This window comes from Peromyscus californicus, unplaced genomic scaffold (genome assembly GCF_007827085.1).
Source record: "Peromyscus californicus insignis strain IS unplaced genomic scaffold, ASM782708v3 Scaffold_4__1_contigs__length_199733344, whole genome shotgun sequence".
Classification (NCBI taxonomy): domain Eukaryota; kingdom Metazoa; phylum Chordata; class Mammalia; order Rodentia; family Cricetidae; genus Peromyscus; species Peromyscus californicus.
Window position 1 is genome coordinate 137,355,646 of NW_026294562.1, and position 13,160 is coordinate 137,368,805.

The following is a 13,160-nucleotide window of genomic DNA, read 5'->3' on the forward strand; positions in this document are numbered from 1 at the left end:
AATGAATGAACAATGAGGAGGTTAGAGGTGCATGTCAGTGGTTAAGAGTGCTGGTTTAGCACGTACAAGGTAATGAGTTTCCACCCCCAATACCACACACACACACACACACACACACACACACACACACACACACACACACACACACAATATTAGAGGAGAAGGAAATGGAGCAGGGAGTAGATTGCAGCAAGACAAGGCTTCTGTTTTTAGAGACTAGAAAGAGAGGAGTAACAAAGGGGCTTAGGGCTCTTGAGAGTCAGGGCCTTGATATAGAGTGGTCTCAGTCTGAGGCTCTTGGGTGGGTGAGTCTATGCAGGAGTGCACAATGGCCAAAATCATCAGACATCTCCCACCCCCAGCACTCAGAGCAACGGTCAGTAACAGAAGTCTCCCAGCTGGTTTCCACAATTGCTTTGAGACGAAGCAAGGCTGCGTGGGAAGTGTCAGGAAGCATTGATAGGGTACATCAGAAAGTAGGACGGGGCACACCAGTCTCATAGGCAGAATCAGAGGCTACTTGCAAGCATACAAGCCAAGAAGGATGACAAGGGTGGATGGGTAATGTCTCCTCCAACAGCAGCATATGTCTGGCCAGAGCCATCTCTATGAGCTGCTCCCTTGGATCATCAGCTTCCCACCCACCTACCCATCTTCCTGGGTGGGCTCACAGTCTTACATAGTCAGGCTGTAGGCAGAGCAGGCCACCCTGAGGTAGCACTGCAGTGTGTCAGCACCAAGGACAGTGCCCATCTGATTTCCACAGCAGGCTCTCAGATCAAAGAACCATGAGCATTCCTGGCATACTTGTCAGTGGTTAAAAACAAGAAGCAGGCACTGGGCTTTGGAAAACTTAAATGTGGCTATCTCTCAACTCCAACTGTTTGGACCTTAGCTTGGCCCCAGGTGGAGAGACACCAGCTTCTTTCCTGTGAAGGTAGGCATTCTAGAAACGTAAGCCATGGGATCCGTGGGTAAACCTTGATTCAGCCAGTTTGGGATGTCACCATCTGTTCAGGGGCAACACCCTACACACATCCTTTTCCAGCATGACTGGGATGTGCTTGTTTTCCCATGCTGTCTGACACTGTCTGCCATATGGTTACAAGTTATTGCTGATGAACCCCTTGCTCCAATGGCCCCCATCTTTCTTAGTGTCTGATTTAACACTGACTACAAATGGAGGCTATGGGGTGAAATCCCACAACCGCCATGTCACACTGTCACACTTCAGGTGAACACACCACGTGTGGCATCATGCATCTCCACACTTCATGTTTATCCATGCTGACTTCCTTTCCAAGGTCAGCACTTCTTTGGCAATGTCATGGGACTAACCATGTTTGTGAACTGGATGTTGGTCTAGCCTCTGGTGATTATGAGGCCCTGTGCAATACTGTGGGCCATGGACAGGAGCCAACGAAGAACAGAGAGAGGAAATGTGCAGAGGCCAGCTCCCTGCCTCAAGTCATGTACCTGAAGTCTTTCCCACTGGTCCATTAGTGAAATTCTGGTAAGTATAACAAAGGCATCGGGTCGCCCTCTCCAGCCTGCTGCTGTCTCTTCAGGTCTCTCCTTGTATGTCCCTATAGATACGACCTCTATCCTCTTTTCACTTCCAAGGGTGACTCTCTGTCCTCTCAACCCACCAGACCTGCTCCACCTTGCCCCTGGAGACCCTCATGACCACAGCTCTAAAGCACTTTTCTTCCCGACAAGCCCTCCCATACTTGCCCTGCTGACTTTGGCCTTCATGTCTCTAGCCCTTGGCTTTTATACTCAAATTCTCTTCTAGCTCTGCTTCTCACCCATGATGACCATTCTCTGTTTCCTTCTCATTACCATCCTCAATCTGGATCCTCTGCTTTCCCTGTGTCCTCTCTGGGCTCACAGTCCATCACAGCTATAAGCCCAGTCCATGCTGAGGATATTCACCTCCATGGTTAGCCTCACTCATGAGCCAATGTTCCAAAGCCCCCCTCACTTCTCACCCATGCTGGAGTCTATCTTCTTCCTGGAACTCCTCATCGTGGTAGGCATCTTTCTTGAATACCCCGCTCCACCTGGAAAGGGGTCTCTCCTTATCTTTCTCCCCCTCTAGAATGAGTTCTGAAGTGCAAGAGTAGGGCCATCCTCACTTTGCCAACCTCCATGCCTGATACACACAGGCACCAATCAAAATGGGTGGGAGGGAATGTGGAGCCAGCCAGCCCAGGGCACGGGGTTACCTGTAGGGGAGAGTTGGCTTTGAAGGAGAACAGACTTTAAAAGGAAACACTGGTGAGATGGTGCCCATAGTGAGGAGAGCCCAGGGCAGCATTTGAAGCCAGTGAGAAAGCTCATCTTGACGTCTGTGAGGCCAGTGTGGGTTCCCCATCACCCTTTCCATTAGAAAGCAGGTATAAGAAAACCAAGGCAACTACAAGAGCTGCGGGTGTCTCCTGTCCTCCAAATGCAGGGCTCCAGGGAGGAAAGAGGCTGAGGAGATGGCATGTGAGAAACTACCCCTGGGGTGACCTTTCAAGAGCAGCAGCTGCCCCACTCACCCCGCCCTGCTCCTCTGCAGCTCTGCATAGTCTCAGCCATCCTCCCGCCCTGCCTCATCAGCTGGGATTACCTTTCCCTGTGTCACCCCGATAACAAGGCCACCATTTAGCTTTACTGGAACCCCCAGTGCCTGGCTGTCATGGCCTATCTCACAAACTGAAGACTTCCGTGGACTTAAAACTTGCCATCATCATCATCATCATCATCATCATCATAATCATAATCAGGGCCAGTACCACACACCTATCAGCACTCAGGTTCAAGTTGATATTCCTCCCCAGACCCTGGAGATGGATATAGCCAGTGCAGGCAACCTGCCTAAAATGTTCTGGAAAGCAAGGTGAGGTCCAAGTTTCCTGACTTTGGGAGATACAGTCTCCAAATATTACATGCTACACTCTCTATAGGGACCAGGAAAAGGGCACCTTCTGAACGTCTACTAGTAGACTGATCATTTTGGAGGGTGCGTGTGCCATGTGTGTATATACACATGCATGTGAGCATGTTCATGGGTGGGTGCATGTTTGTGCTAATGCACATGCCTGTGCATGCCCAAGTGTGTGAGGGCTAGATTCTGACATTGATCCATGGGTCTCCACTTGGTTTACAGAAGCAGGGTCTCTTGCCAGTTCAGCTAATTTAGCCAGCTTGCCTGGAGGATCACATCTTTGCCCTTTGAGAGCTGGGAGCAAAAACTTCATTTTTTACATGGCTGCTGGAGACTGGAACTCCAATCATCACACGTGAGCATCCAGTGCCTGCATTGACAATTATCATAAAGAATCAAGAATGGTCTAATTAAGCCATTCTACACTGTATACATGATGAAATTATGACACTGCACTCCCTTAATTTGTGCATTGAAAATAAAAAATATATAAAGATCAGTTCATTAACTTTTGAAACCAAAATAGTTTACACCTTGACTTTAACAGAGTTTTCTAAACCTCTGCCTACATTACCACTTCCTGCTAAATTAACTGCTTCCTGACAATAACAGCCACCTCTGGTGACACATACCAAGCCCCTTCTTAAAGCCCAGTAGAGCGGTTCTGCTGGCTGGGCCAACATGCCCCAGCATCAAGTTCAGAAGCTCTGGGAGAAGGGGCGGGCAACAACATCAAGCAGCACCCACAGGGTTTCTCTTTCAAAAACAATCCTGGGAAATTGTTGAAGTAGGTGCAGAGGTCACCCTGTCACATTGCCCAGAGAGAAGTGTGATTAAAATAAATAAAGGCCCAGTGCACCAGGCAGTATGGGCTATAGAAATCAGCCCATAGGCAGACACAGAAGGCATGTGTGAGCAGAGGCATGTGTGGATGGGGAGGATGGGTTGTAGGAGGGCTATATAGAGGAAGAGGCCAGAGGTCCTCCACAGAGACCCAGGGCCTGAGGAGTCTGTCCTCCTGACTAAGACTGGAGAGGTCCTCAGGAATCCCCCAAAACCTGTGTCCTGTAGGCACTTTCCAAAACACCACCTGAACTGGGATAGTTTGCACCCTCTGGGCACAGGGCAAACACTAAAGCCCTCCTTCCCAGGCCTTTCTGGACTCCTTCTGCCCACTGCATACAGACCAGGGAGGCACCACTGCATACAGACCAGGGAGGCACCACTGCATGCATACCAGAGAAGGCACCACTGGATACAGACCAGGGAGGCACCACTGCATGCATACCAGAGAAGGCACCACTGCATACAGACCAGGGAGGCACCACTGCATATAGACCAGGGAGGCACCACTGCATGCAGATCAGGGAGGCACCCCTGTATGCAGATCAGGGAGGCACCACTGCATACAGACCAGGGAGGCGCCCCTGCATATAGACCAGGGAGGCACCCCTGCATATAGACCAGGGAGGCACCCCTGTATGCAGATCAGGGAGGCACCACTGCATACAGACCAGGGAGACACCACTGCATGCAGATCATGGAGGTACCACTGCATGCAGATCATGGAGGTACCATTGCATGCAGATCAGGGAGGCACCACTGCATGCAGATCAGGGAGGCACCACTGCATGCAGACCAGGGAGGTGCCTAGATGCTAGCAATCCCTGTGAACTCTTCTCTTGGTTCTCTTCTATATAGTGGGAGCTAACCCTTGCTTCACATACCACCAGACAGGACATGGTGAGGTACCCTTCCAGAATGTGCATGGCACATTCTGACTCCACCAGAAGTAGGTCAAAGTCAGGCATGCAGATAGCACTGTCTCTGCCTATTTGGCACCAATATTCACATGGCAATTTGGAAAAGTCCTTTACAAAACAAGCCTCAGTGAAATGTCACAGACAGAACACCTCTGCAATGAACAGTGATGGACGGGGCACTCAATGTGGCTGAAGGCTCTGGATCACACTTCACTTTAGCTGTTGTATTAAGCTGGCTATGAGGTATTGATTTTCTTGTTTTCCTATTATCAGAGGGTTCTTGCTAGAAAACACTGCTGGGTTGGTGATAAATAGAAATGATGAAAACTACAAATAATCAAAACATGTACTTGGTGCATTGGACCCACAGTGTAGAGCTGCTGAACTAGGCTGTAAACCAAATGCTATCAACTGAATGATGTTAAGGTTCCAGAGAGGGAACAGCCTGAAATCCCCAAGGTCCAAAGGACTAAATTGCTCTAGGGACTTTTCAGAGTGCTTTATCTCACGACAGACCTCACAAGGCAGCAGCAGGTAAGGGGACAGAAGTGAGGGGGGACTCCAAAGCAAGCTATGTAGCACTTGCTAAACCCAGTTTCTCAGCAGCCCACATGGAGAACTTGACACCACACAGGCCACCATATACACCCATAGAACAGGATCTCTGGCACTGGACAGATGTGTTCTCACAGTGTTCCTCAAGAGCACAGGTGAGCAAAGCCAGGGAGCAAAGATCAGCCCTTTCAGCTGTACAAGGAGGAGCTGCTTATCCAATGTAGAGCTCAACCACCTTGTGGTTGGCTGAACAACAATGGCTCCCATAGGCTCATAGATTTGAATGTTTGGTTTCCAGTTAGTAGGCTGTTTAAGGAGGAATATGGGGTGCTACCTTGCTGGAAGAAGTCTGTCACTGAGGGTGGACTTGCTTTGAGGTTTCAAAAGGCCACACCATTTGCAGTATGCTCTCTGCCTCCTGCCTGCAGATCAGGATGTCAGCTCTTGGCCCCTGCTCCAGCACCATGCTTGACGGCCTGCCACCATGCTCCCCAAGAGGATGATCATGGACTAAACCCCTCTGAAACTGTAAGCAAGGCCCCAGTTAAATGTTTTCTTTCATAAGTTGCCTTGGTCATGGTGTCTCTTTGCAACAACAGAACAGTAACTCAGACACACCTCATTTGTCTCATGAGTCCGACCTCAGCACTGAATCTTTGGATGCTCCAGGAATTCCTGAGATCAGAGACTTGGAGCCTTTTGTACCATGCCACAGGTTCCCCTGCCACCTTCGCAGTTACCCAAGAATTCTGTATAAACTGAAGCCAACCAATCATTAAATCTTCAGATATGAAAGGTCCCAATGATGCCAAGAGGTGCAGCATTGGTGGTATAGTGGTGCGCACAGCTGCCTTCCAATAATGACAAGAATGGAAAGGGCCCATCCTCCACCATTTTGGGCCCCTCCTCCACCATTTTGGGCCCATCATCCACCATTTTGGGCCCCCCATCCACCATTTTGGGTTGGTGTTAAATCATCCTGGAATTGAATAAGAGATCCTGGACCTTAGGATGAGATTTGGGTTGCTATTTTCCACATATTTCTCTCCTAATGGAGAGAAAAGGCATGAAGCTATGGGATGTTGGAACACTGGCCCCACAGTGCAGGTATCCTGTGCAAGCAATGAGTGATCCTTGAAGGAGAGGGAAGTGGTGTAGAGAAATTTCCTCAACTCATCTGCCAACTAAGCATAGCCATCCCTCTGTACCCACAGGTTCCACATCTGAGGATTCAAATGACTGTGGGTGAGAAATATTCATAAAAACAAAACTGCGTTAGCATTGAACATAGCCTCACTTTCTTGCCGTTATCCAACAACTGACATGGCGTGACACTCTGTTAGGCATTATAAACCATCTAGAGATGATCTGAAATAGAGATGGCTGCTGGAAGCTAAACGCAAACATTATATATAATACTTTTCTCAGGGATTGGAGCCTTGCAGATTTGGAGATCCCGGGGACTCTTGGAAGCCACTGTCTCAGTCAATCTTCTCTTCTGTGAAGCTGCTGCTGCTGAGTATCTGTGCCCTCTGTGATTACGGCCTTCTACCTCAGAAGGAAGCTCTGTGAGACATAGGATATGTCCTGGTTGGCTTTTTGTCCCTTCACACAAGCTAGAGTCGTCTGGGAAGAAGAACCTTGGATGAGAAAAATGCCTCCATCCGATTGCCTATAGGTAAACCTGGAGGGCATTTTCTTGACTCATGATTGCTATAGGAAGGGTGGTACCACCCCTGGGCAAGTGATCCTGAGCTTTATAAGCAGGCTGAGCAAGCCAGCAAGCCGTGGGAGGCAAGCAGCATTCCTCCATGGTCTCTCCATCAGTTGCTGCTTTGAGTTTCTGCTTTGGCTTCCCCTGATGATGGACTGTAACTTGGAAGAACTGGAGCCTTTTGAGCATGCATAGCAACCTACAGCATGGGCAAACACTACAGGCCATCCATCCCACTTCCTGTCACACCAAGTAACTTGCTTTCCAGAGGCCAAACTAAAGCAGTGTCTACTATAAATTCATCTCCCAAGTGTGGGAAGACAGAGTCATATGACTCCCTCCATATCCCAAAGAGGCAGGAGGAAAGCTGATAGGTCATCTGTATTTCAATAACCACAGAGATGATGAGAATAACATGGTCCCAATTCAAAGGGAAACATGCTGAAGGAAAATATGCAGCCAAGGTACATGAAGCACTCTGTGAAATGGAGAAGAAGAAAATCCCAGAGATAAGAGGTGGAAACCATATCTCATGGAAGAGGGGAACACAGCAGACAAGTTAGTTGAGTGGAATTTAAAGTGTCAGCATTGATATAAGACTCAGGCCCTGGCCCTCAAGAAGTACATCAAAAGACAGAAAACACCATTGGCACTAAAATGACTGTGCCAGTCTTACATACAGAAAAAAAGCACCACCCACCACCTGCATGTTCGGTAGTGGGGTAGGCACAGACAAATAAGTAAATGGCAATCATGTGGCATGTCACCCAAATGCAACATTAAAAGGTCAGTGAAGCGGGGTGGTGGTAGCACACACCTTTAATCCCAGCATTCAGAGAGGCAGAGGCAGGTGGATCTCTGTGAGTTCAAGGCCAGCTTGGTCTACAGAATGAGTTCCAGGATAGCCACAGCTACACAGGGCTGCAGTTTGAAAGTAACACAGAACACGTAAACAGTTCTTTAGGATGGGTGGTTGGCCTGTGAGAAATGCATCTCTCACACTTATTCTGTGTACTTACTATCCTCCATGCAGTGACTGAAGGATGCTCTTCAGTACAGCCTACGCATCCTGCACAGACTACCTGGGAGCACCGGTGGGTTTAGATTTGTGGTATTTTTCGGACTTTGCAATGTCTGCGTGTGCATAAAGAGATATGCTGGGGATGAGACCCATGACATGAGAGTTCATGTGCACTTCCTGTATGAAGATCCTGAGGGCACCACACTTTTAATGTGCTTGTGCTTTGCCTGTGGCCTGTCTCGGGATGTCAGGTGTGACATTTTCCTCCTAGAGCCTATGTCAGCAATCAAGCGGCTGCAGCTTGGGAGTATTTAGGATTCTGTATTTTCAGGTTAGGAAAACTCAAACCACACTTCAAAAACTAACCCTGACTATATTTTTCAAAGTTTAAAATGAGTAGGGGAGAGGTAAGGGATGCTGCCATGTCCCTCCAGCTAGAGACTTTCACAGCTTTGCTCCTCTGACTTGAATGTGCCATCTTGTTGAAATGCACATAGGACTGAATAGTTCTGGGGTGCCCCATGTGAGGCCCATGCTGTAGGCCAAGGACACACTTTATAAAGAAAGTCTACACGGAGGCCAGGGCTGTCCAGCCCTCTCTTCGGCTGCTGCAACCTCAGTTGTAGGCAGCTCTGCACTAACCACGTGGATGGCTCCAGGTACCGGACCAGTGGCTCTCTGACTTGCTATTTTAGGCCAGTCTTTTGATCATTCCTGGCACTGCTCAGCTGTCCCCAGGGGAGTAAAATATTCCTTTTAGGAACACAGCTGTGACTTCAAACGAAGCACCTTCGAAGTATTCAGTACCATGCATTTTCTAGAGAAGCTGGTTTCCAAGGCGATCCCATCACCAGTGGATATTTATGGCCCAATTTCAGAGTTCCTTGTGTGAGATGAGCTACCCAGGACTACAGGATATATGCCTTACCCACATAGCAAGGCCCAATAGAGTCTTCCAAAGGCACTCAGCTCATTTATTTGTGAGGGCCTGGTCAGCCACGAGCTAGGTCCTGCTTGGCTCTCTCTTGATTGGATTAGTTTGTAAATGAATGGACAAATTAATGAATGAGTAATTACAAAAAACAAACAAAAAAAAGAAAAGAAAAACCTTACATAATCATTAGCTAACTTTCATGAATTTTTCTAATGTCTTGGCTAAGAACATTGGTTTAAGGACACCTTGGGCTTAGAGACTAAAGACACCTGCTTTTCCACTCAACACCTTTCTCTGAAAGAGCAGACTTCCTTCTTGTCTCTCATGATGGCTTGAGACTTCCTCTACTTCCCCTTCTAACTAGCCACCACCACTCATTCATTCATCCATTTGCATTCATCCCCCCCGGCCCCAACACTCTAACCCAAAGGTCTATGCAATCTCATTCAATTTAGCATCTGGTTATCATGAAGCAAAAAAGAGGAAAACACTAGGTCTTCTCACTCCACACCAGGTGCCGAGATAATTTTCTCTTGACAGACCTTTGACAGGAAGGCCACTTATTACAACAAAACACAGCATGTCACATGCTCTATACAGCCCACGTCCATCCCTGCAGTGCCTTCGCTGCTGTTGGGGACAAGCCCATGTTCTGAAAATGAAGGAATAAAAATGTGGGCATTTTGGCCTAAAGCCCAGACCAGGGCCCAGATCCCCTGCCCCCAACATTCACTAGTACAATAACACTTTATATCCCACGGCACTCCCCACGAAGGCAGAACTGCTGTGAATGACAGGCGCACCCCCAAAGTGAAGTCAGCTGGTACTTATTAACTTAGCAAGAACAAAAGGCACCAGAATGTATGGGGAATCTCACAGCAAGTCAATGTGATTCACGTTCCAAATACAAGCTTTCACTCGTGTGTGTGTGTGTGTGTGTGTGTGTGTGTGTGTGTGTGTGTGTTCAATTCAATATATATTGACTAAATATTCAAACTCACAAAACCTTCTGGGGAAAAATAAGGCTTTACAAACCAGGGAAGCAGTGCATACAAAGGGCCAAAGAGAAGTTCTTTTATACAAATGCAGTAATTACATCTACTCACAGTGATTTCTTCTTCTATTTGGGGGGTTGGCATGGTGGTTTTTTTCAAAAGAGTTTATTAGACTACATACTTGTTTGATGTATCTTAAATAAACCATGGTTGTGCTTAGATCCCTTGTGCTAGAAAACATTTCTTCTCTATGGTTTCATCAAATTTCAAACAATGATGTTCAAGACAGTAGATTTTCATAACTAAGTCAGTTGTGTCAACTTTGGAGACATTGCAATGGGCACTGTGGAATGCACTCATCTCCCTAGGTAGGGAAGTGCATGAAAGCCTGCAACCCCCTTGCCACCATCCTGACCAGGGCTCTGCTGGCCCGAGGAAGCCACCTCAGTGAATCAGAAGGTAACATGGATACTCTCCTGCCAGGAGCAGGTTCTGGCAGTGGAGTAAAGACAGAACCTCCTGAGGTCAGGGCATTTCTTAGGAGACAAGAGCTGCCTATCAGCCCTTTGGTGGTATGGGTTCCGGAATTTAAGGGATGGACTTGTAAGTGACCAGAGCATCCCTAAACCATCACAGTTACTGAATGAACTGCACAGCAGCTAACTCTCCTCTACCGGTCATCATCCCTCGTAGGCTTCACTATCTGCTGGATGATATCTCACTCTCCAGCGCCCACTACCGCTTCCCTGCGGGTAGTTAAAGCCTACCTGCTCTTGGGGCCACTTTGGCCTCTCCTCTGGGGTCCTGGTCTTGGTCTTGAGTCCTCTCTGGGAGTCTCCAGGGTGTTTAACCTCAGCGGGGAGGTTCAGCGACTTGGGCCTCGCCTCATGCCTATTGGGCCCATGGCCAGTCTCGCTGGGTGGACAGGCCTCTGTGGAGTCCCCAGGATCCAGCTCAGGCATGTGCTCAGGGCTAGCCTCACTGGCACTGGTGATACTGGTCATGCTCAGGCTCATCTTGATCTCAGCCACTATCTGGTCGATGTCTTCCTCTTGATCCTCCAGGTCCCCATCCCCACGCCTCACGCGATAGGGGGAGGCGCCACCTGTGTTCCCATTGGCCTCTGTGGGGTAATAGTCCTGGTAGCTCTCTTTGCTGGGACAGTAGTGGTCATCTTCTTCCTGGTCATGGACCTCCAGGGCAGAAGGGTCATCCTCTGGGATAGGCAGGTGGCTGTCCGGGTATTCCTGGCTGTTTTCAGCCCCGTGGCTATGAGTATGAGGGCCCACTGAGTCCGTCCACTCCTCCACTGCTTCCTGACACTCATCGGTGTCCACGGGATGTGCACCATGGGCTATGTACTCCTCCCCATTACAATCCATGCCCTCCAGGTAGCTGTCATCCTCAGGACAATACCGGATGTAGTAGGTAACACCCTCCTCCTCCTCTGGGAGGCCCTCATCATAGTCCTCCTCCTCAGATGTGTTGTTGACATAGTCAGAGCTGGAGTCCCCATCAGGGCTATGGTTGTGGCACTCCTGTTCCTCAGGTGTGGGGCTCTCTGGCCGCAGAGTGTCCAGCTCCAGGCCAGTGGGTACATAGCTCTCCAAAGGCAGCTCTGTGTCCTCACTCTCAGGCTCCTGGTCGTGGGGGATAGGACCTGGCCTGGTCCTGTGGTCCAACATGCTGCTCACAGTGCTCTGGCGCTTGCGGTGGGCCATGGCAGACACTCACACAGCCATTATTACCTGGAAGCAGCCACTGTGGAGAGGAGGGTAGAGAGAGCTATCAGAGTCACATAGACCATGGCCAACCCAAGATACATGCCACTTGTTATGTGACCATCCCCACGTCACTCTATCTTGACAGCACATTTGCTCAGAGCACTGTGAATGCACAGTCATTCAAAGGACATGACAGTCCTGTCTGAATGCTTCATGGGCAGGGGAAAACCTATGACTGGGCCAGAGGGGTCTGAGGAGAGGCAGAGCTGGAACGAAGGCATGGAGGAGAGGACAGTCACCAGGATGCCCAACCCCACTTTAGAACTCATAGGCTCACTGGTTTGTGACACTCTGGTGCTGGGGCGGAACCCAGGTAGGTGCTCTGCCACTGAGAACGCCATGACATATTGCTTCATTCCTGACCTCTGCACAAGGACAATCCAGGTGGCCAAGGCAAAGGGTCATAAGATTGGGTTCATTGCTCTCAAAAGAGAAAAAGAGCAGCATCTACTGAAGACACTGCGAAGACCCATGATCAGTGAGGAAAGACATGAAATCTTCTGGTCCAAACCCGTGTTTCAGCACTCAAAGTACACACATACTGAAGCATCACACGGTACCCCACATTGATACCAACACTGTATGTCAATAAAGTGAAGTGGATAAATAAAGTACGTGTGCTGGTTAGTTCAATGTCCATTTGACACAAGCTAGAGTCATTTTGGAAGAGGGAACCCCGATTGAGAAAATGCCCGCACTGGCCTGTAGGTGTGTCTAGAGAGTATTTTCTTGACTGGTGATGGCTGCAGGAGAGTACAGCTCAGTTTGACTGGTGCCACTCTTGGGCAGGTAGTCCTGGATGGCATAAAAAAGCGAGCTGGGCAAGCCACATAAGCAGCTCCCCTCCATGGCCTCTGCATCAGCTCCGGCCTCCAGGCTCCTGGTCTGTTGGAGTTCCTCTCCTGACTTTCCTCAGCAACCTGAAGGTTCTAAGTTGAAATAAACCTTTTCCTTCCCAAGCTGCTTATGGTCATGGTGTTTTATCACAGCAATAAAAACCAGAATTAAGACAGAATGTTTGGGAAGACTGAGTAGGACTCCACACAGAAAAAGGTTAGATTCTATATTTTCTGTTTGCACATTTTTAACTGTAAAAATGCACTCCTTTTATAACACACCAAAAATGCATTAATTAAATCTGAAGTTCCCTGGAGCCCATCTCAGTCCCCCTTCTCTGTAAGTCTGCCCTGTCCTTCCCCTCCTCCCTTTCCATAATTGTCTCCACAGAGGGGCCAGTTGGCAGAACGGTCTTAGTTGAACAACAGACGACTCAATGCATGTGTGATGCCTGGCAGGCTTTGGGGCTCAGCCGGAAGAAGAGCGCTACCCAGCCAAGGGGACGAGAGGAACAAGATGTAGCTGCAGTCCGCAGGCTATGCAGCCTGGAACTACAGGAACCCTGCAAGGACCCTGTGCGACCACACTGGCACAGCATTGCCAGCATCGCCCAGCAGTCAAT

The 13,160-nt window shown here is 48.9% G+C and overlaps 1 protein-coding gene across 9 annotated transcripts in view; it reads right to left on the reverse strand.

Moving 5' to 3' along the window:
- The window catches only part of Apba2 (amyloid beta precursor protein binding family A member 2), a 232,175-nt gene that overhangs the window by 49,177 nt on the left and 169,838 nt on the right, over positions 1 to 13,160 (reverse strand). For all 9 annotated transcript variants that reach the window (XM_052761566.1, XM_052761563.1, XM_052761559.1 and 6 more), the window contains one exon: positions 10,685 to 11,678. In XM_052761566.1, coding sequence (XP_052617526.1) covers positions 10,685 to 11,638 — 954 coding nt within the window. In that variant the 5' untranslated portion in view covers positions 11,639 to 11,678. The remainder of the gene's footprint in view (positions 1 to 10,684; positions 11,679 to 13,160) is intronic.